Source organism: Pundamilia nyererei, unplaced genomic scaffold (genome assembly GCF_000239375.1).
Source record: "Pundamilia nyererei isolate P.nyererei 1_Seehausen unplaced genomic scaffold, PunNye1.0 scaffold00340, whole genome shotgun sequence".
In the NCBI taxonomy this organism is placed as follows: domain Eukaryota; kingdom Metazoa; phylum Chordata; class Actinopteri; order Cichliformes; family Cichlidae; genus Pundamilia; species Pundamilia nyererei.
In genome coordinates, this window is record NW_005187741.1 from 167,121 (window position 1) to 189,336 (window position 22,216).

At 41.9% G+C, this 22,216-nt stretch overlaps 1 protein-coding gene across 1 annotated transcript in view; it reads left to right on the forward strand.

Annotated features, from left to right (window-relative positions):
• Nucleotides 1-22,216, forward strand: part of enpp2l (ectonucleotide pyrophosphatase/phosphodiesterase 2-like) — a 39,961-nt gene that overhangs the window by 3,305 nt on the left and 14,440 nt on the right. The window contains exons 2-24 of the mRNA XM_005752046.1: nt 827-932; nt 1,551-1,700; nt 3,449-3,574; nt 3,660-3,720; nt 4,149-4,246; nt 4,445-4,524; nt 4,723-4,842; nt 5,135-5,190; nt 6,205-6,270; nt 6,898-6,970; nt 7,060-7,168; nt 8,369-8,494; nt 8,584-8,615; nt 8,719-8,846; nt 9,118-9,196; nt 9,883-9,970; nt 10,305-10,471; nt 10,599-10,656; nt 10,897-11,036; nt 12,962-13,103; nt 13,744-13,821; nt 15,303-15,435; nt 16,179-16,332. Of these exons, the coding sequence (XP_005752103.1) occupies nt 827-932; nt 1,551-1,700; nt 3,449-3,574; nt 3,660-3,720; nt 4,149-4,246; nt 4,445-4,524; nt 4,723-4,842; nt 5,135-5,190; nt 6,205-6,270; nt 6,898-6,970; nt 7,060-7,168; nt 8,369-8,494; nt 8,584-8,615; nt 8,719-8,846; nt 9,118-9,196; nt 9,883-9,970; nt 10,305-10,471; nt 10,599-10,656; nt 10,897-11,036; nt 12,962-13,103; nt 13,744-13,821; nt 15,303-15,435; nt 16,179-16,332 (2,370 nt within the window). The remainder of the gene's footprint in view (nt 1-826; nt 933-1,550; nt 1,701-3,448; nt 3,575-3,659; nt 3,721-4,148; nt 4,247-4,444; nt 4,525-4,722; nt 4,843-5,134; nt 5,191-6,204; nt 6,271-6,897; nt 6,971-7,059; nt 7,169-8,368; nt 8,495-8,583; nt 8,616-8,718; nt 8,847-9,117; nt 9,197-9,882; nt 9,971-10,304; nt 10,472-10,598; nt 10,657-10,896; nt 11,037-12,961; nt 13,104-13,743; nt 13,822-15,302; nt 15,436-16,178; nt 16,333-22,216) is intronic.

Here is a 22,216-nt window from a genome sequence, read left to right on the forward strand (position 1 = left end):
TAATTGGGCTACTTTGGGACTTTCTAACTCAGTTATGGCACTGACAAGTGCCTGGTATGGCACAGATATGTTACCACCGCTGACACATGACACGTATGAGGTTGACCTGCAGAGTTGGGGTGACCAGAGTCACCCTGCGTCCAAACTGTCTGTCAAGGCCAAATGTGATCTGTGAGAGATCCGCCGATGTGAGTCACATTTTAGATCAAACATTTGTTTCTAAACTCGGTGTTCAGGTCATGGTCTAACTCATGGTTGAACTTATGTTACTTCATGTAAGATTTCTACTAATTTGAGTGTTTCTTTTGTCTAAAATATTGAATAGTAATAAATATCATAATGGAAGAGGGAAACTCTGAATATGTAAATCTGTGTGAATCTTTTTATTATTATTTGGGTAAAAGTGGAGACCGTCAGGCTTGTGAGGAGAGTCAACATCTGCAACTGTATGTGGGTGTAAAGGTGCACCTGGTGCACATGGCACAGCAACTTGCACAGCTGTTTAGGCTTCATCATTAACAGATCTTCTAGTTGATTCTTCAGGGAAAATCTTACTTATTTAAGCAAGAAAATGTCCAACTGCATGATTGTGTAATTAAACCTATTAGAAGCGTTGGAGCTGCATGAAACAAAGCTCCCGTTACCATTCTGAGCTGCTTTCACCTTAAATCTGGGTTTAAGTTGTACTTTGGGAAACATCAGTTCTTGTAAAGATTTGCTGAGCAGGATACTAAAGCTGTACCAGCTCTAGAGATGCTCCAAGCCTGACCTTTGACCTTGAGGAGTGGAAATGTGTTAAAAAGAAATGCTCTCTGGTTTTCTGCAGGTAGTGGTTGCGTTCTGTCTGTGGGGCATTGATGTCAGCAGAGCTTATGTGTTTCAAGCCAGCCGACCTTCAGAGGGAGGGGACAACCCGCCATCTCATACTAAAAGTGAGAACACACTTGATGTCTTAGCAACGCTTATTCTGGGCTGTTGAGTTCAGAAAGTCTTATAACTGAGCTGAAGACTGATGTGATCAAATATGGTGGAAACCTTTATTTCTGCATTTGGACCAAAATGACATTGATGTTTAAAATGTGTATTGCCAAGTTACATCAAAGCGAGAAAAAGCACCGAGCTAGTAGCTCCAGGCGCACTGTGTTGGTGTTTTGTTTCTCACTCTAATCATAGCAGGATAGATGTGAATATATATCTGTATGTACATATTTCCTCCTTAATGGTTGGGCCAATGTGAACGAAACTTCAAGCAGGAACGAGTTGCATTTATTTAACTTTAACTTCACATCAACAGGAGTGTTTTAATTATGAGTTTTGACATCGAAAATCTAGATGACAAAAACCGTTATAGGAAAATTACTTGAGTTTACCTTGAATGACTGTTATGGAGGCAAACCGAGCTAGAACTTGTGTACTATGACTTCTCGATTTTGCTTAAAGACGTAAAAACACATTTTATATCAGAGCTGTGCACCATTATACTTGGTAAACGTTGTATGTGGGCATGTTTGCAGCATGTGTGTCTCACCATGCCCTTCCCCTCCCTGTAGTCATTTCAGAGTGGGTCAGCTCAGCGGGCTCCTGTAAGGGGAGGTGCTTTGAGCTGGAGGTGGCCAGCCCTCCAGGATGCAGATGTGACAATCTCTGCAAAACCTACTACAGCTGCTGCTCTGACTTTGATGAGCACTGCCTGAAAACAGGTCAGGCTTCTACACACTTGCTCACGTCTCTCGTCTTTTCTTCACTTCCTGTTTTCTTACCCAGTCTGTGGCTCTTGGTCAACAACTAACTGCATCGAGCTGACAATGTAAACCCTTAAAAGCAGTTTAGAGATGTGTAACAGCCAATGAACAGCTACAGAGCTGTCTAATATTAAAAGTATAGATATTTACATATGCTTCATATAGTGTCTAACATGCCTGCAAAGCTCGGCATGAGTACTTTCTCTTGTAACACAGGGAAATTTAACAAAAGCCAAAATGTTCATTTTCATCTGATGCTAATTTAAATCTCTGTTGCATCACCTATAACTGTATGTTCATCTTGAAAACATGAAGTAAACAACTGTGGAACATTTAAAAAAATCTTCAAATGAATTCAGCAACCATGAGCTTCTTGTGGGTCTTCTTTTTAAAACGTATAATAAAACGTCAGCGTTGCCTGGGTATGGATAATCTGTAACACATTTTAGGACCCTCTGTTATGCAACAGAGATCTGAGATCTGAAAACGTTGGTTGGGAGAAGACAGTTAAACAGTGGAACAGGGCTCATTGGGGACTCGGAGGCAGATGAACTCGGCAGAATTTAGCCAAAGTTGAACAAGCTGTCGAGGCTGCTGGAGGCGAATGTGCAGCCTGAGCTCGTCTAACATGTGACTTGGAAGATGGTCGTGGAGCCACAGAGACACTGCATTACTTTCAAGGCTGAGTAACACAATGGTTTAATCAACAAGCTCTGTAGAGTTTGTACCACATGGCTAACGATCAGTGATGGAGTGAACGTGCTGTCCAGGAGTCTGATTGCTGGATGGGTTTCTACAGAACGAGGAGACTCTGTGGACTTTGTAACAAAAATCCTTTGAGATGCCAAATCAAACACAGAGCACTATGTGCTGAGAAGAAGGGAACAGCTGAAAGTCATTTCTTAATGGACGTGGGTTCACACCTACTAACCAGGCTGTGTGAAGGATCAGCATCGTTTAGAGTCTCAGGAAACTTTTTGTGAAAACTTTGTAAGACTGCAACTTTGTACATGATAACACATTCCTTCAGAAGTTTTGTAAACGCCTGAATGAAAGGAAAAAAACACAAGAGAGTCTTAAACGGAGCCAGGAAGAGTAACGTTATGATGTAATCAGACTGAATTTGTCATGATGCGGCACGCTGATGTGTTGTGTTTCCTGCTTTCATCTGAATCAATAAGGTAGGAAGCAGCTTGGTGCTGCTAATCAAATGCATGTATATCTTATCACCATGTCACCATCTCCCCAGGAATGGATGTCAGACCTCTGCTCAGGCTAACTGCAAACCCCCCAAAACAGAACAAGAGCTGGAGCTCAGAGGCCTAAAACTATTCATTTCATTCACATGTGAAATGTTAAAGTTCATGATATTGTGCCAGGATAGGACTCTAATCTTTAAGAAGGAGCATGGCAGCACAGATTAGGTTTGCAAAGTTCTATCTGAATATACAGAAGGAAAAAAAGAACATTAAGAGATCTGTGCACAAACAAATAACCACCAACCTCAGTCAACTGGAGCAGTGTTGCAAAGACGAGTGGACCAGTGGACCAGACTTACAGTACTTCGGTTACTGCTGCTGAAGTTGCTTCTACAAGCTGAATCATTGCATGTGCTTAGATTCTCAAAGAACTGCAGAGAATTCGGTGAAAATGTTATTTTTCACACACGGAAATAATCAATGAACTGACTTCCTGTTTGTGCTCAGAGGGAGGCTTTGAATGCAAACAGGAACGGTGTGGGGAGGAGAGGAACGAAGACCATGCCTGCCACTGCTCAGAGGACTGTCTGGAAAAAGGAGACTGCTGCTCAAATTACAAGTCCATGTGCAAAGGTACATGTCATTATCATTTTTAACCAAGTGACATGGAGATTAAATTTGCTTTCAAGCATGTGATGTACTGTGGTTTCCTCTCAAGGTGAGACTTCGTGGCTGCAAGAAGAATGCCAGGACATCACGAGTCCTGAATGCCCTGCAGGGTAAGATCGATGACCAACCATCCATCTGTTTATCCTTTTTCAGGGTCGAGGGGGGGCTGGAGCCTATCCCAGCTGTCCCAGGGTGAGAGGCAGGGCACACCCTGGACAGGTCGCCCGTCTAACACACAGAGACCGACAACCATTTGCACTCACATTAACTCCCACATTCACACCTATTTAGAGTTGCCAATTATCCCCACTAAGTGCATGTCTCTGGATTGTGGGAGGAAGCCGGAGTACCCGAGGAGAAGCCACACAAACACGGGGAGAAGATGCAAACTCCGTGGAGTCTGATGACTAACCACGTCTCTAAAAAAAGCATAATGGCTCCACGCCTTCTATAGAAACCTGAAACACCATTTTGGAGGATAACTGCAGTTTGGTGATGTTACCAGATCAATCAGCTTTGTCATTCTTGTGCTTCTCAGCTTCGTCCGTCCTCCTCTCATCATGCTCTCGCTCGATGGGTTCAGAGCCTCCTACCTGAAGAAGGACCAGTCTGTCATCCCAAACCTTCATAAACTCGGTATGTCTTCTTTTTAACTTCATCTGTATTTCAGTGATTTTTACAGAGCCAGCAGTTTCTGTATGTCCTTTATTTACTTTTTGATGAGTCAAAAATATAGCCTGGTTGCTTGCATCATCCTGTAAAATGCAGCTTTCACAACTCTTTACTTTTTAAAATGCAAAATTTAACAAAAAGTTACCTTTTGTTTCCCCTCAGGAGGATGTGGCACGTCTACACCGTACATGCGACCAGTCTACCCATCAAAAACATTTCCAAATTTGTACACCTTAGCCACGGTAAGTGAGCCAGCATATTTAGTGGATGGTTCATGTTAGAAGTTACAGTAAAGCTAGTCTGTTAATGAGTACTCTCTCTGAAGAATGAGCAAACACAAATGTTTGCCAGTGTGTTCAAAATACCCTTACACTGTGCTCGTGTTGCTACTCAAGCGTTGGACTCATTTTTAAAACAGTAAATGTGCCATCTGTCTGCAGGGCCTGTACCCAGAGTCCCACGGGATTGTGGGGAACACCATGTATGACCCAGACTTTAATGCCACGTTCACACTGCGTTCCAGAGAGAAACTGAACCACCGCTGGTGGGGCGGACAGCCTGTGAGTCCAGTCTAGAGTCCAGCTGACCAAAAAGCAGGCGTAACTCTTAAAGCATAAAATGCAAATTTAAAAAGCGTGCTTCTTTGGTGTTTGTACGTGTGCAGGAGCACACATTTGTAAGTACGCAGAGTGACACAAAATCCTGAGAATATTGAACACATTTGTGACCATTTTGTCAACATTTTCTCTCCATAGATTTGAAGAGCTTACGTAAGGTGTTAAGGTCACTTATAACAGCGTTTAAGAGGACCGTTGGATTTCTGGATTTCATCTCCTTTTGTTTCTTTTTCAGATCTGGATCACCGCTGAGAAACAAGGAGTGAAACCAGGCACGTTCTTCTGGCCTTGGTACTTAAGTTAGTACTGGAATGTTTTTCAGTAGCTTTAGATGTCAGACTTTACTGAGGAGTCACTTCCACTTTTCCTGCACTACTTATACATTCTTGATATATTTTGTGTTGATTTTCTTTGAATGTCCGATGGCCTCAGTCAGAGCCCTGGATCTCTCTTAATGAAATGCCCCCTCGGGGATAAGTCGGGCTGGAGCCTATGACTCGTTTCATGGGCAAACAGCTGGGCACACCCTGGATGCCAGTCTGTGGCTTAGGTGTGGATGTTGCCGAGGATACTGCCAATTTAGGGAAACAGTACAGAAAGGACACATGATGTGGATGCTGGTGAAGCTGTTGTTCATTGTGGGGAAATCTTTCTACTTGCCAAATAACACAATAATGCACTAAAATAAATAAAACTCAGTCTTTCAGGAGAAATAATGAGGGAGGTTCAGGGAAAAAACAACACAAATACACTTTAGTAGCTGAGAAACTCTTGAAGATTGAGTCCGAAGCAGTGAGGGGAAGAGAAATGATAATGGGATACTGGGCAGAGTCAAAGATTTTAATGTTAAAAAGCAAGTATTAAAATGTGTGACATCATCGAGCAACAGTGCTTCTCTGATGCTTCGTGTAATTAACTACAAAGTGTTATTAAGTCTGAGCAACACAGACGTCAAAGAGGAGCTTTTGATTTTGATTTGACCCGATGACCGAGCCCAGCTCGACTGACAGGCACGAAGCAGACAGGTTCATGTCAGCGAGTGTTTGCATGTCCATGACTCAATGATCACGAGGGCTACACATGAAGATGCGCACTAGTCACATCCTGAGACAGACAGACAATGGGACAATACTCCCACACAGTCACAACAAAGGCCATTGAAGAGTCCGAGGAGTCCGAACAAAACGGCGTGTTCATCTGCTGATTTACATTCAAACCATCAGCCTCAGCTATTTGGTGACAGAAGAAAAATTGATCGTCAGGTTTTGTCATTAACATTTTAATCATCATGATTCTTGTTTTCAGGGTGATTCCTCTTGAAAGGAGGATTTTGACCATCTTGCACTGGCTGCACTTGCCCGATGATGTCAGGTGTGTCCATGTCTTTTTTACTTTTTTACAATTAATTAGCATGTAGCTTTCACACACAAAATAATGTGTAAAATTACTCAAGAATGACAGTGACAGTGATACTGTGGGTGTGTCTGTTTAAGAGACTGCAGAGTCTGGGGTCAGTGATCGGATCAGACGCTGATAAGTGTCAAGTGGCTTTTATTGTCATTCAACCATGCACAGTGTTACAGTACAGAGTGAAAGGAGACAGCGTTCCTCAGAGACCCTGGTGCTACATATGACATATAACAGAGTAATGTGCAAACACTGCAATAAAACAAGACAAGACAGTGAAACACCAGACAGAACAGGACGATACAGAAACAAGACAGTGCAGTGGAAATGTGCAAAATACTGTTGCATTGTGCAAAAAGTAGCTTGAAGGTGACGCTGCAGATAAGTGCTGGGTAGTGACGTGCATGGAGTGTTTGTACAGCTCGGTGTGTCAGCAGGTGAAGTAGGTGTTTGTGTTTCTTCTCTGGTTGTGCGTTCAGGTGAGATGCTTGAACTCACACTGAAACAAAGTTTTTTTCTACCTTGTTCAGTCATCACTGTTCCATGAAAAGTGTCTCGCAGCACAACGTTTCCTTCGTCATGTCTTTTCAGGCCGTATGTTTATGCTATCCACTCAGAGCAGCCCGATGCCTACGGACATCGAATGGGTCCACTCAGCAGTGAGGTGAGCTAGGCCTGAAGATGGTCTAAGAGGTGCGATTAATAATATGCAATAATCAATCATTTTGGTTTCAATTGAAATACTGTCCACAGCTGGACAACCCTCTGAGGGAAATTGACAACATCATTGGTCAGCTAATGAATGGACTGAAGCAGATGAACCTGCACCGCTGTATCAATCTCATCATTGTAGGAGATCACGGTATGAGCTCCACAGAAACCTGCTGAATTCAGAGGATTTTGTCTAATTAACCCTTTTATTACAGTTCTTGTAAATGCAGCAATGATTAGACAGTCCTCTGTGTTTGTACTTGGAGGGAAGAGCTCCTTTACAGAGTAAGAGACCTTCTTTAGAACCTTTACTCCTTCACTGGGAGGAAGGAAAAGTGCTCAGGAAGCCCCCCAGCAGCCGGATCCTGTAGCCTCATTACTAAATAATGTTTCAGGGTCACCTGATCCAGGTATCTGAACTGGTTCCAGTGGAGAGAGCCCTGATAGCTGAAGGTTCTTCTACTTCTAGGTTGCAGCCTGAGATGGAAGTACTCTATTGGAATAATACAGTTATGGTGCTTTATCGTCCCAGAGAGACTTTTAAATTCAGTCTTGAATATTACAGGGAGCCAGTGTTCTTGGAGAAATATGATCTCTCTTTATTTCTCTTGCTGCAACAACTTTGGATCAACTTTGAAGGGTTTCACTGAACTTTTTCGGACATCCTGGAAATGAGCAATCGCAATAGTCCAATCCAGAAACAACACATGCATGGACTAGTTTTTCAGCATCACTCTGAGATGGGATGTTCCCAGTTTTCGCAGTGGAAGGAAGAAGTTATGCATAGACTTTTTATATGAGGGCTACAGAAGAAACGATTGGTCAAAAATGACTCAACATTTCTTCACATTAGTTTAATTCAATTCACTTTTATTTCTGTAGCATCAATCACACGAGCAAACAGCTCACGCTGCTTTTTAGTATGAATAGAGACAATATGACAGAGAAAACACCAAATATCAGATGGCCCCCCATGAACAAGCACTTGGCGACAGTGGGAAGGAAAAACTCCCTTTTAACAGGAAGAAACCTCCAGCAGAACCAGGCTCAGGGAGGGGCGAGGCCATCTGCTGTGATTGGTTGAGGGTGAGGGGAGAAAAACAGGATTAAAGAAACACTAGATCTGACCTCTTCTAGTTCTGGAGGCCACAGAGATGCCATCAAGAGCTGCATCAGGTTTGAGAGTCTCTATTAAAACTGTTGAAAGTCACATGGTTCTTTTAAAAGACACACAGGTTCCTTCACTTGGCGTGTACTCTCAGTGTCAGCACAAGCATGAAACGTTTGGTCACATAACTTGTGTACGTCTGAGGTGTGTCGAGAAGTTACAGATGTCACTGCTGTGTCTCAGGGATGGAGGAGGCCCACTGCGACAGGACAGAGTTCCTCAGCAGCTACCCACTCAACATAGACGAGATCACGCTGATCCCTGGCTCGCTGGGCAGAATACGACCCCGTGAGCCAAAACCGACCACGTGTAAGTGCGCACATTTAAATAGCACAGTGTGACACGTGCTTTCTTTAGATGCAAAACCTGCTTTATATTTCTCAAATTTCCATTTCCAGATGACCCAAAAGTTGTGGTTGCAAACCTCACTGTAAGTAACAAATGTATAAGATCACAGTACAGCCTAAAACAAACTGAGCGGTTTGCTGTGTTTGCAGGGGTCAGGTCGTTCACCTTTGTATTTACTGTTTCAGTGCAAAATGCCAGCTCAGCACTTCAAGCCATACCTGAAACGGGATTTACCCAAGAGGCTTCACTACGCCAACAACAGACGGATTGAGGATGTCCATCTGCTGATGGAGAGGAAGTGGCACATTGCCAGGTAGCCTGTGATTCTAATCTGTTTTAACTACCAATAAATCTTATCAAGTCTGAGGAAGAAATAAGACGATTACAAAGGAAACTGGCAGCCTCAGTGACCTCTACTCCCACTTTATCTTTAAATCATGTCTGATTAAATTTGAGGACTTTAAGTTAAGTTCACTGATATTTAGAAAGTGAGGTGAAGGAAGGATTTTTGCATTTTGTCACACTGAGCTACAAAAATCACAGAATGACTCAGTGCCTGCATACTCCATGTTTGTTGTTTTCAGGAAAATGCCAGAAAAGCCGAGGACTCGGTGTGGCTTCTTTGGTGATCACGGCTTTGACAACAAGATAACCAGCATGAGGGTACTCGTGTGTCGTATCTGCCGTTTGCTCCTTCTGTGTTTATATGTTAAAGACATCGCGCGTCAAGCTTGGATACTTTGTTTGAATACTTGGCGTTATGAGTACCGCCATCTTGGGCTTTCTGAGCCAAAGGTTACCATGTAGCATTGTTTAAATCACACAGCAAGCCATAGTATCTTAATATGTTAAACACCAGCAGCTCTACGAGCAGCTCAGCTCAGTGGCTGAACCAGGTGAGTTAAAGGCTGACATGTAGCAGTTGTAGTCAAACAGAATTTAAATAGTTGAAGACAGATGTGTTGTCAGTACAGATGTGATTGTTAAAGAACGTAAAAAAGACTTTGTACCGTTTTAAAACCATCTGTTATAAAGTGGCAGTTTATCACAGAAGCCCATGATGACTGACCCTTGATGATGACATCAAGTGGTGGCTGAAGGAACTGCAGCTTTTGGAATCTAAGGTTCATTCGGCTTCATTTTCAGCCCCAGAGGTTTCTTCTTGTTCCACGCGGAGTATTGTTTCGAGAAAAGTAGAATTTGAGAGAAGGACAAGAAACATGGCTGACTATTACCTCATTATGAGGAGTACATCTCTCTGATCTGATGTCCACACGACAGTTTTCATAAAGTTTGTTTGAAAACTCCACGAGTTGATTTCACTGTTTGATGCTCCTTCTTTTTTGCAGACAATCTTTATTGGCCATGGGCCAAGCTTCAAATTTCAGAAGATGGTGCCGGAGTTTGAGAATATAGAGTTATACAATGTCATGTGTGGTAAGAATCATTTTTTTTATCTTCTTTTGAATACCAGAAAATATGGTCTAGATCTGGGGTGTCCAACTCCAGTCCTCGAGAGCTACTGTCCTGCAGAGCCATCCCTACTCCAACACAGCTGAATCAAATGGTTGGAAACCTCTTCAGCCATCAAGTTTGGCAAAGGCCTGATAACAAGCCACTCATTTGATTCAGGTGTCGGAACAAGGATGTGTCTAAAAGCTGCAGGACGGAAGCTCTAAAGGACTGGAGAAGGACACTCCTGGCCGAGATAATAATACCGATGTTATCATTACTACTATAATAGCGTGTCCTCTGATTGTTCGTGCTTTAGACTTGTTGGGCTTGAAGCCAGTTCCAAACAACGGGACACACGGCAGTCTGAACGATATGCTGAAAGATCCGCCTTTCCATCCCAGCATGCCAGAGGAAGTCACGCCGCCGTCGCCGCCGTCCGACGCCGAAATCAGCCACGACCTGGGCTGCAGCTGTGACGATGAGGTCTGTGGGAGGCAGCAATGCCACAGAAATCATTTGTAACATCTAAATCCAGCTGATTTCACCGTGTTTGTCACTTTCTTCTGTAACAAACAAAGACGAGGAAAAAACCACATTTTATCATTTTCAGAACAAAGTGGAGATCAATGGGCTGTTCACTCGTGCATCAGATGGGGTCTACAGTTATAGTAAGTGTTACACACACACACTGGAACAGCTGCATTCAGCTAGCAGCTGAGGAAATAGGATTATTTGACAGTAAATCTAGATTTTCTTCATCATGTATCTTAAAGCAATGCCTCCTGTTTCTGCTTTCATTTGTATTTTTTGCCATTTTATTGGTCAGTAGGAACACCAACAGAATCACCTTTAATTATGAAGTATAATCAAATAATTTGGCATCGAGGTACAACATGTTGTTTTTGCAGACAGCACCCAGCTGCCGTTTGGTCGACCAGCGGTGATGTTTGACACTCAGTACAGTCTTCTTCATCATGTGGAGTTCATCAGTGGATACAGCAAAGAGCTAGCCATGCCCCTGTGGACATCATACACACTGCCACCACAGGTACACACATGTAAAGTTCTCACTCCGTCTTGTATCAGTCAGCTTGGTTCTACAAGCCATTGATTGTCCCTTGAAGTCACCTAGAACTTTTAGTTTTTTCTCTAGTTTGATCTCTGGTTGTTGTGTTCCTGCTAGTCCAAATTATAAAAACGTCAGAGGGTAGATTCACAGATACACTTCCATGATATGAAGATAAAAGTTTGAGTTTTTTTCTGTTATATTTCAGGAGTCCTTATGCTCATATTGATTGCCAGTTGTTTGCTTAAGATTAGCTGCTGTTCATATCAAGAAACTTAACCTGAAGAGTTTGCAGGTCATCACCGCCCTGTTCCTGTGGAAAGTCTTATTCTTATATTTATACTCTTGTCTGTGAAAACTCACCTTTTGCAAACTTTTTCATTTAGGAGTATCCAGAATTGGCAGGATTATAAATGAGTACATCAGAGGCAAAGCTCAGGTCGAGTAGTTTGGAGATGGCACTAGCGAGACGAGGCTGAGAGAGTTTGTTCAGTGGACGACGTCCATGGTTGTGGTCAAGGAGGATATGCAGAGGTGCCTGCGAGACACAAGAGGGCGCTTGGGATAGAAGAAGAGGAAGAAGCCTTCCTGTGCAATGTTTCGAAGCTGCTATATCAGCATGTTTGAAGGCACTTCAGGGACATGCTGGTGTTACTAACCCTGGTGCAATCAGTGCTTTATGATGATTAGTCAAAGTCAAATGTATTTATACAGCACACTTAAAACAGCAACTGTTGAGCAAAGTGCTGAACATTTAAAATTAAAAATAATTAAAAGAGATAAAAAGAAAAATTATGAAAAAAGCATAAAATGAGAAGATTTCAATAGGAAATAAGACAAATGAAAGTAGTTCATTCATTCCTCATTCTCATTTAAAAGCCAAGGAATAAAGGTGGGTTTTCAGATGGGTTTTGAAAGTTTAGAAGCAGTTACAGCAAAGACCCGACCTCCTCTGTGCTGTAATGTGGACCTCAGCACAGCTGGGAGCGTTTGATCCGCAGACCTCAATAACCTTGCTGGAGTGAACCCGTTCAAAAGATCAGAAAGGTGTGAGGGTGCCAACCCATGCAACGCCTTGAAGACGGATAATAACATTTTAACATCCATTTGAAAAGTGACTGGCAGCCAGTGTAAGGATGCTAGAATCTGACGACAGACTGACACCTGAGTAAAGACTATCACAGAAGTCTTTACTCAGGTGATTAGTTTGAAATGTGACAGTGACTGTAAGAGTACAAGAGTAACTCTTGCATTTCTGCTTTTTTAACCCTGCCCTGTGTTTGCACGAACAGCATGTCCAGACGTGTCCAGCATGTAAACAGACGTCTTCTTCCTCTCAGAACTTCGTTGATATAAATGAGGTTAAACCTCTGATGCAACCACATTAGAGGCACTCTGTTCGTGGTGTTTGCAGTGAGTGACTGTGTTTGTGTCGCAGCAGGATGTGACAGAGCTCTGAAAACATGCAAACATGAAATCTCAGACAGCCACTGCAGTAAACACACTCGCGTGTTTGACTCGTTGCAGGTGTTGTGTTGTGATGTTGTGCAGCTGCTCACGTATGGCACACCTGCTCCGTGCATATACATCGCCATGCATGAATGCCAAAACAACACGCAGACATGAGTGGAAGTAAACATTATATTAGAGCCCAGCATTACATCTGAGTTTCACTCTCACTTTAGATGCTTTTTATCTTAGATTCTTTCAGCTGCACCAAAATGCAGCTGATACCATTAAATGACAAAACAAACACTTTTTTCATTTATTAAGGGAATAAAACATTAACCCTACCTGGCCCTATGCAGGATAAAAGTAATGCCCCTACTGTTAAATCATGAATTGACTGCGATTAACCACATTTCTGGTTCAGTTTCACTGTATGTTGTCACATGTCTGTCTCACAGGAGGACATGACTCCTGTACCAGATGCTTCTCCGAGTGCTCAGTGCATCCGAGTCGACGCCAGAGTGTCAGCTGATCACAGTCAGAGCTGCAGCGCCTACGGCCAGAACACCCACCTCACGTATGGCTTCCTCTTCCCCCCAGGTAGCACCACAGGGTGAACACAGGACCCTCTGTGCAGAAATATCCATGTTGCTTAATATACATTGTGCAAACATCATAAAAACCGGATCTTAGTATAAATGAGATAAAATTATGTTGAGTTATTTGTAATCGAAAGAGTCGTTTAGGTTTTGAGCTTTAATTCTTGACGATTTAACTGATGTAGTCATATAGAAAATAAAATATATCAATTATGTGAAAAAAATAAAAGTCTAACCCTTTAATAAGGATGGCAATCAGGGCCCTGAGAACCAGTTTCCTGAAGTTCACCTTTCCAAGGAAGTTAGAGAACGACAGGAAGTGGACCAGGCCACCTTGTTGCATATGATGGGGGAGTTCATTTGTCCAAACTTTGCATACATTGTTAGCACTATAGCTTATGTTATTTAACACAATATAGTTACATTTAAAATGATATTTGAGGAGGAAAACACTGAAATTCCAGCGGAGTGCCAGGAAAATAGTACATCATTACAATAATCCGAAATTTCACTGGGTTAACTTTGACTGTCACAACTTCTGAGTGACGTTTCTGCGATGTCAACATCTTATACGAGCTTGTTTGGATATGTGCAAACAGTGGATGATAAGACAGGTGTGACTCACACGTTTGTGTTGACAGAGCTGGCAACGTCTCCCGAGTCCAGATATGACGCTTCGCTCATCACCAACACTGTCCCCATGTACCCTGCCTTCAAGAGTAAGTCACCTCCATAAAAGTCAAAATTTCGTATTTTCACTTCAGCTGTACGTAACTGTAGCAACACGCTAACAGTTGTCTCAAGATGTTGTATTTATACCAGGGACCGGGAATGTGGGGAATCTGGTCTTTACTGCATGCCACAAAATATGTTACATTCCCATACAAGATGTTTGTGCTTCAGTCTCAGTAACAGGCTCGTGAAACATTAGGACTCTTCTCACTGAGCACTGATTTGTCTGTCAAATAAAACCTACTAACCAAATATGCCACTGTCAGCTGGTAATTAGCAAATTCCTCTTTAGTTCATTACCAGGCTTCTGGAGAACTTCAGGACATGTTGAGGATGTAATTTAGCAGTTTGAATCAGCTGTTTTGGATCAAGCACACATCTAAAACCTGCAGGACACCGGCCCTCGAGGCCTGGAGTTGCCCACCCCTGCCGTAGCATCTTTTCATTAAGTTTGATCAGTTGTTCATACAGAGCTTTTATCGACACCTGAGCTTCTTTTATCTAACCCTCAAACACCCGGGGTTCAGTATGTTGTTCATGATCCACTGACAGGATTTGATCCAGCTGGTAGGCAGCTCGCTCCTCAGTCTGAGCCACAGTCGGCCCTCGGCCAACATCAAGCTTTCAAAATACAAAAGTACAGCAAATACAGTATGTCCATCTTTGATATACAGTCTCTAGCTCGAACCCAAAACAAAGACATTGTGTGAAGTGACTGCATCTCTATTTGAATAATTATGAGTTCTTATCAGCACCGGAGCCGCTGCAACAACACACTGTTTGGTGACAGTCTTACTATTTTACTTTCTCACCCCCTCCCTTTGTATTTACAGTAGATTGTGACTTAAGAATAGTTTCAGAGTTAAACAATGAGTCTGACATCAGCGCATTTTTTAAAATCTGTTAGTTTAACTGTCCTTGTGGAGGTGGAAATTGAGTTGTGTTCCATGAGACACGGGACAGAAATGTGGTGATGTCAGGTGTGAGCCAGGGTGGCCTGATACCCATTGTTTATAAAGAGAGAGGACTTATCAGGAGAAAGCAAACACTCAGCCTCTGCATACCTGCCCCATGCATGCACCCATTATGCTGTGTGTGCGTCAGCTGTGTGTCTGTTTGCGTCTGCTCGGCTAATAGGTTCTATATTAAGGCCATAAAAGGTTGCAGGAATAAATGGGAAACAGCAAGAACAGGATAGGTTTCCTTATTTAGGACGTGACGCCCAAAGTCTTGTCACGGTCAGTAGATTTACAGACGTTCACTCCACCAGTGAAACCTCACTTCTCCTGTTTTTATTCTTTCTTTCTTTGAAATGGAAAATCTACTCGAAAAGAAAAAACAAAATGAATATATACAAAATCAAATGCTGGACAGAGGCTGAGCTGCTCTTCGAGTGTTTCTTATTACTGATGTTTATAAAAAAGGTGAGAGTATAAGCAGCATGGCCTATTTTTCTGTGGGTGTGCAGGAGTGTGGAGTTACCTACAAGGCACGCTGCTGCGGCGTTATGCAGAGGCCAGCAATGGGATCAACGTTCTCTGCGGCCCTGTTTTTGATTATAACTACGACGGCCTTCGAGACACCACCGAGAAGATAAAAGAGTAAGTTCACCGCAGCGGCGAGCGATGACGGCGCTCGGTCAGCTAGCTGATAACAACTAAAGTGAGCTTGCATGTGCATATGTGTGTCAAAACACAAGGTTCAAGGTTATTTTGTTGCCATTTGCGCATAAAGCAGCGCAGAGCTCTCTCAGTCGTAGAGAAAAGAGAAGCATAAGCAAGACAATGCAAAATACAACACAAATATAAATTATTAACTATATTATACCCTCTTTACAAGAGGGGTGGCAGGATATGCACATTTCTGAGGTAGCAGTGAGTCCCTGATAACTCCCTCAGCTCTTTCCTGGCAGCGCTGTGTGTATATGGAGTCCACAGATGGACGTTTTATCCCTCCGATGCTCTCCAGTCTTTATGAGCCTTTGCAGAGACTTCCTGTCTGCCTGTGTCATAAATGCACTATAAATATATGGCGAGCATTTCCTCTCCATGTGAGGAATCATTTAAGTGATTAATAACTACACAGCATGCTGTGGTTTTCACTTTGTGGAGCTTACATATTCTCAGTAGCTGTGCATGTTCCACCAGTGGTCCAAAGGCACGAGTGTTTAGTTCATTACTGATGCTGAACTGTGGAGGTTATTTGAAGATTTACTAGACTTCTGGTGCAATTTAGCTCCTAACGTAAGCAGCCAGAGTAGTGCAAGTGATGCCTTTGTACGGTGACCTGTGCTTTTCACTTTTTCACATTTTGCACGTGCCTCTGATCCCCCTCCTCGGTCCAGGTTCTCAGCTGATGGCTTCCCCGTTCCCACCCACTTCTACACTGTGATTACAAGCTGCCAGGAGGTCAACCAGACGGTTGATGAGTGTGACGGAGCGCTAAAGGTTTTCTCCTTCCTCCTTCCTAACAAGCCAGACAACAGTGAGGCATGCAATGTGAGTAAGAATGAATTCATGGCCTTATGGAGCTTTATTTTGAAAGGTAAAGACCCTCCAATCATTCCAGCAGGTGGCAGTGCCTCCATATCTTTGTAGTGAATTAATTTGCACAGCGTGAGCAGCATGAAAAAAAAAGACCTTTAACCCTTTTTTTTATTAAGCTGTAGGTTTTTATTTAAAGATTAAGAAAATGAAAACGTGAAAAACAATCAAAAGATTTACAGGATGACTCTTTGAATTTTTAATTCCCAGGCATTAAAGTATCGCCGATATTTCCTTTTTAAACACAGTAAATGTCAGATACTTTATGTAATGACTCAAACTGCAGAAAAATCATTTTGAAGAATTCTCCTTCAGCTGAGTTTTGTCACAAATTCGTCACTTTGACCATATTTCTTAAAAACACCAAAAGCACCGTTGTAGGCGCAGTTTGATATAGTATCATAGAAAGAGGCAGGATGAAATTCTATCTTTGTACTAATCAGAATCATTATTGACCTGCCTTGGGCACATCAGAGGATCAGAGCCCAAACCAACATTTTATGAATTTCTGCATTTTAAAATTATTATTATTGTTGTTAACATTTTGTCATTTGTCTTTGGGTAGTAGTATTATTAGCTGGAGGCACTTATGACGTGTTGTCTCCCAACAGATAATCCATCTACACTGAGAGTAGGAATAAAGGAGAAAATTAAAGAAACCAGCTGCATATTCCAGTCAGTTACTACGAAATCTGATGGATTGTCTTGACTTGCCTCAAGCTATTTGGGAACCATTGCTGTTATAATAATAATAATACCACTGGTATTATAATCTTGTGTAATATGATGACTCACCATGGCAGTCTGTGGGTTTGTCGGTTTCCAACTTCTGGGTGAAGTGGATATTTGTAGTGATGTGAATGATTCAGCAAAGCTAAGCTGACAAAGATGAGTGTAGCTAATCCTTTTTCATTGCAGCCAAATTGAGGTGAATAGAATGGGCTCGTGTTCAGCTCCATGTCTGACATTTGAATCTACGACTCTGTGGGGCTATGTGAGCAAACAGCATCTTTACTGTCCGTGCTCGTCTCCTTCATCTTCTTTGTTAGCTTGTTAATTAAATCAGAAATTCTTACAAAAGATTGTTCACTAAGAAAAAGGAGAATAAAATGAATATCGTGAAGCTTCACGATGCTATTCTGCAGAGCTTCGATTTTGTGTCGGCAGCACTGGACTGCGGTAAAATAAAAGCAGTCAACAGGCCTGTCTGCTTTCTCCTGCATGAGCTGAAGTCATCGTGTCTTTGTATCTGCTTTTGTAGTTCAGGTGACAGTAATGAGCTACAATGCATCCTTACAAGCAACTCATTCAGCTTCATTAATCGTTTACTGAAGGTTTAAGATGATGTTTTTCAGTTAAGAGCGTTACCATAGAGATGGATAAGTCTTATCAGAAGACAGTCACGTGACTGTTATGGAAGGAATTAAATATGTGCTGTTCTGAAATACTTTGACGTTCCTTCCAAAATGTTTCTTCCCAAGCTCCTTAGACTTGTTGCAATAAGTTGCAGTCGATCATCTAATATCTGGGAGGGGATGTGTTGCAACACTGACGTTTGATTAAGGCACCATTCATGCTTTAATAAGCACGACTTACCCACTCTGTGTTAAATCATTATGAAGGCCGACTGCGTGGCTCCAAATTAAAGCAATAAAATAACAATGGGCAGCATTTCTCTTAATTCACTTTTAGTGCCAGTACATTTTCTTATTCTGCGTCCAAGCTCAATAACAATGTTACATAAACTGTGATTAATCCGCTGCCCTGTGTGCTTGTTAATGGGCAGCTTTGTAAACATCTCCAAACTTTCCCGGGACTCTTCAGCTCCAGTCGTGAGCAGAATGAATGGAGCGGCAGATTAAATGATGGAGCTTTTACAAACAGCTCTAAATATAAAACTGCAATTAGTTCACGATAAACACACTGCTCATGTTTATGCAGACCCTACAAATATATACTCAGTATAAGTTAAACTACTTCCATTCTCATGCCATGCTTTTGACTTTTTAAAAAAACTAAACAGCCAACAAGCCCGTGCTGCGAATGCACCACTGGGTCATTTCTAAAGAATGCGTCTTTGTTTATCGGCACAAAACGTGGTCTTTTCTTCCTCTGTTGGGTTGGACGGAGTAAAGCTGAGCAACGTCTTTCAAACAAGTTCATAAAAGTAGGTCAAGATCCAAGAAAAGAAGAAGAAAGCAGCAATGGGAACATTTATGGCATTTGTAAAGTTTGGCCCACTCGTCCTCTTTTCTTAAATTCAGCAACACTTGAAGGTTTCCAGCATGAAAATGATCGTGTTTAACATCACGCCAAAGTAGCTCAATCTGATTGGACTCTAGACTCTGACCAGGTCAGTCTTTGGGGTTTTTTGAGCCGTTCAGAAGTGGAAAAATAATTTAGAGAGATTGTAATGATAAACAGACTGATAATTCTTACACTGACTCAATCCGTGTGCTTTGGAAGGCACTGGAACAATGAGTCATGACCAGTGTAGTAAAAACCCTGATCCAGTATGTGCTCACAGAACCACTGATTTTGTGCGTCACTGACTTGTTCTTTGCTCACTCCCTGCACAAAGAACCAATTATGACATGCTTCTGAGCACGCTCACTAGATTAGCTTTACATGCTATGGTGTCATGATTGTAACAGTACTGTTGCTTTGGAGAGTTATCAGGCATCAGTAATTCCCAACAAAGATGCCCTCGTCCTCCTAAACATGTAGAACACACAGAACACGTTTGATGGTTTCCTGATACATTTAGATATTTCAGATCATTGAGAAGAATTTAAATAAAGGTTTTTTATTAAAGGGGAAAAATCCAAACCTACCTGGTCCTGTGTGAGGGTATTTGGCCCGTAAACCTAATATCCAGTTGGGCCAGCCTTAGCCGCAAAAACTGCAATCAACCGTTTGCGATAACTGGCTATAAGTTTTTCCTTTACTAATAAACGCCTTTGTGTTTACCTGTTTGATGGTCGTTTCATGATCTGAGACATTTAAGTTTGATGAACATACAAAGAAATAGGAAATCAGGGAGGGGCAAACACTGTATCTATAGTACAGCAACATGACATGTAAACTTATTACCACCCTGACTGCCTGTTTATGCAGAACTGCTAGTTCAGAGCCAGCTGGGCAGTTCAAGGAGCCACGAATGATCCTGAAACAAGCACAACGCCCAGATTACAGAAACCACCTATCAAACAGTAGTTTGCAGTCCTGTTTTGCATGATGCTGAGAGGCAATACGGCAAATAGAAGTGAGGACAAGAGGCCAGCTGTTCTGTTTATTGTATGTTAAATAAATGAAGACAGGATAGCACTCGGCCCATTTGTCTGTGATTCAGAGACAAATTTGAAATGATATGATATTTTCAAACCAGATGAATTCTGCGAAAAAACAGAATATAAAGAGTCCCACCGATCTCAGATCACTGCACCCTCAATAAATATTTGATTATAGACAAAGGAAATGCAAAACCCATATTAGACTCGTAGTGTTCGGATCCACTTGATTTCCTCTTCTCTGTGAATGGAAATGATGCCAAAACTTGAGTGTTGGGACACTAAATAAATAATGATACGACTCATTGCTGTAACATTTGTCCCCGCTGTCTAAATATGTAATGAAATATAGGCAGTGGTTCCCAAACTTTTTTTGCTGGGCCCCCCTTTGTTTTACAAGAGAAATATTCGCGCATACGCACAAACACATCCTCCAACCACACACACCCATATTTTGCTCCATTGCGGTTTATTTCACAGCTCAAACATTTAGTGAACAATTAAGCAAATACAAGTAATCTGCAGGTACTAACGCTTCTATGCTGCGTCCGCACCGGTGATTTTGAACACGCAGCTGTTTCGTCCACGTAAACGGCGTTTCGAATCACCGAAAATGGAGAATTTTTTTTTTTAAACTCCTTTTTTGGGTTTATGTGTGGACAAGGAATGCAGAGTTCGTCACGCAATGTTAAAGGTATGTGCCTTTTTCCACGTCACGCTGTGGCCACGTTATTGTTTACAGGAGATGAATGAGTGGCAGAGAGTCAGATGAACAGTATTTTGTCTCTATCTGCAGGTTTTGCACATTTACACAAGCAGTTACCGTCCCTCTATTTACAAAGGCAGAGGCCTAATTATTTTACATGTAGTTGTTTTTTTCCCTGTGTAATAATATTCAACATTGCTATCAATACATTTTTCAAAAAATGCCTCTGTGTGCAAAATGGGTTTAAAAACACAAATCGTGGCAGGATCAGCCTGATATTATTTGTATCCCGCTGTAACTTTACTGTATAAAGAGCAAACATCTCCAAAATGTCAGGAGTAGTTAGTTATTACAACAAGTGTTTGTGAACTAAAAATCAAGGATGTGGGATCCAGCGATGCTTCATCTCCTGCTTTGCGTTTTTGTGGGTGCCCCGTGCTAGCAGTGTCCAAGCGTTGTTTAGCGTTTTCCCTTTTCATACCACTGATCATTTGAGGAGAAAATTGAGCAGATGGCTTCCCAACAACCACCAGCACGAGCTGTTTGAAAGACATTACTGATCTAGTCTCATGTTTTTACTCCAAATGTCCTAAATGATAAAAACAATTCTTTTCAGAGAACATGGAGTACATGATCAGTGTGTCTGTGTGCAACATATCAGCCATTAAGAATCTGCACTGATAGCAGAGGCTAATGAAAATCTGTATTACAGTGAGGTTATGGTAATATGCTAACTTATAATATGCTAACAGCTAACTTACTGCACAAACATAAACCGAATCCAGTGTGTTGAGATACTTTAGTTACTGTCACAGGATTGTTGACAAGATGTTGCTCACATAGTGTTTGATTATTTGACGGCATCATTTTTGTGGTTAATTGTCAAAGTTCATGGATGTTTTCAGGGGAGGGCTGCGAACTGTGCAAACCCTTGCCTTGCAACATGATTCTGTGCTGAGACATATTTAAAGCAATAAGTCCTGCAGACAGTGGAAATGGACAGACTGGGAGGGGAAGCCAACAAAAATATCTCCATGATGAGCCAGGCTAGTCCAAAACAAGCAGGCGAGGGAAAACTGCAAAAGGAAATTACTAAAATGAGGAAATTGTAACAACAACAACAGATTGTTATATATCATATATTGCTCAGTAATAGCATGCCTATGAATCTGTGTAAGAGAAGATGGGAAATGAAGGCTCAAGAGAAAGAAAAAGGAATGAAAGAGGGAGTAAAAACATAGAAAACTGTAAGGAAATATTCTTTAACAATATCCATGGAGCAAAGAAACGGGCTGTAGTTATTTGTTGGAAGTATTTATTGCTCTTGATATCGGAACAGTTAATCAATCCTGACAAATATTCCCCTGGACAAGGAAACACTGTCTGTGCTTTCCTGTCATCTTACTCTGAATATTATAATTGTTTCTGGGAAATGATTGCACTCCACTGATTATTTTGAGTCTGATAAAAGGTATAGTTGGAAGCTGGCAAAGATATTTGATGTGGAGGAAACAGCTGGCTTCCTGGCAGACTCCCTGAATGGATAAATGGGAAGATGTTTTAATGTAATGTGCTTTCCAGGGAATAACTCTTCAGAGGGTGAGTTGAGTATATCCTGACAGGCTTCAGCGCTCTATTTGTTTTGGTTGATGTCCTAAAAGAAACATAATTGCAGGGGTTGCTCTCACTCTGTGTGTAGGCATGTGCGTGACAAGCGTCGTGAGGATAAATAGTTTTGAGATATGGTAAATGGTAAATGGCCTGCATTTGTATAGCGCTTTTCTAGTCCCTAAGGACCCCAAAGCGCTTTACACTACATTCAGTCATCCACCCATTCACACAC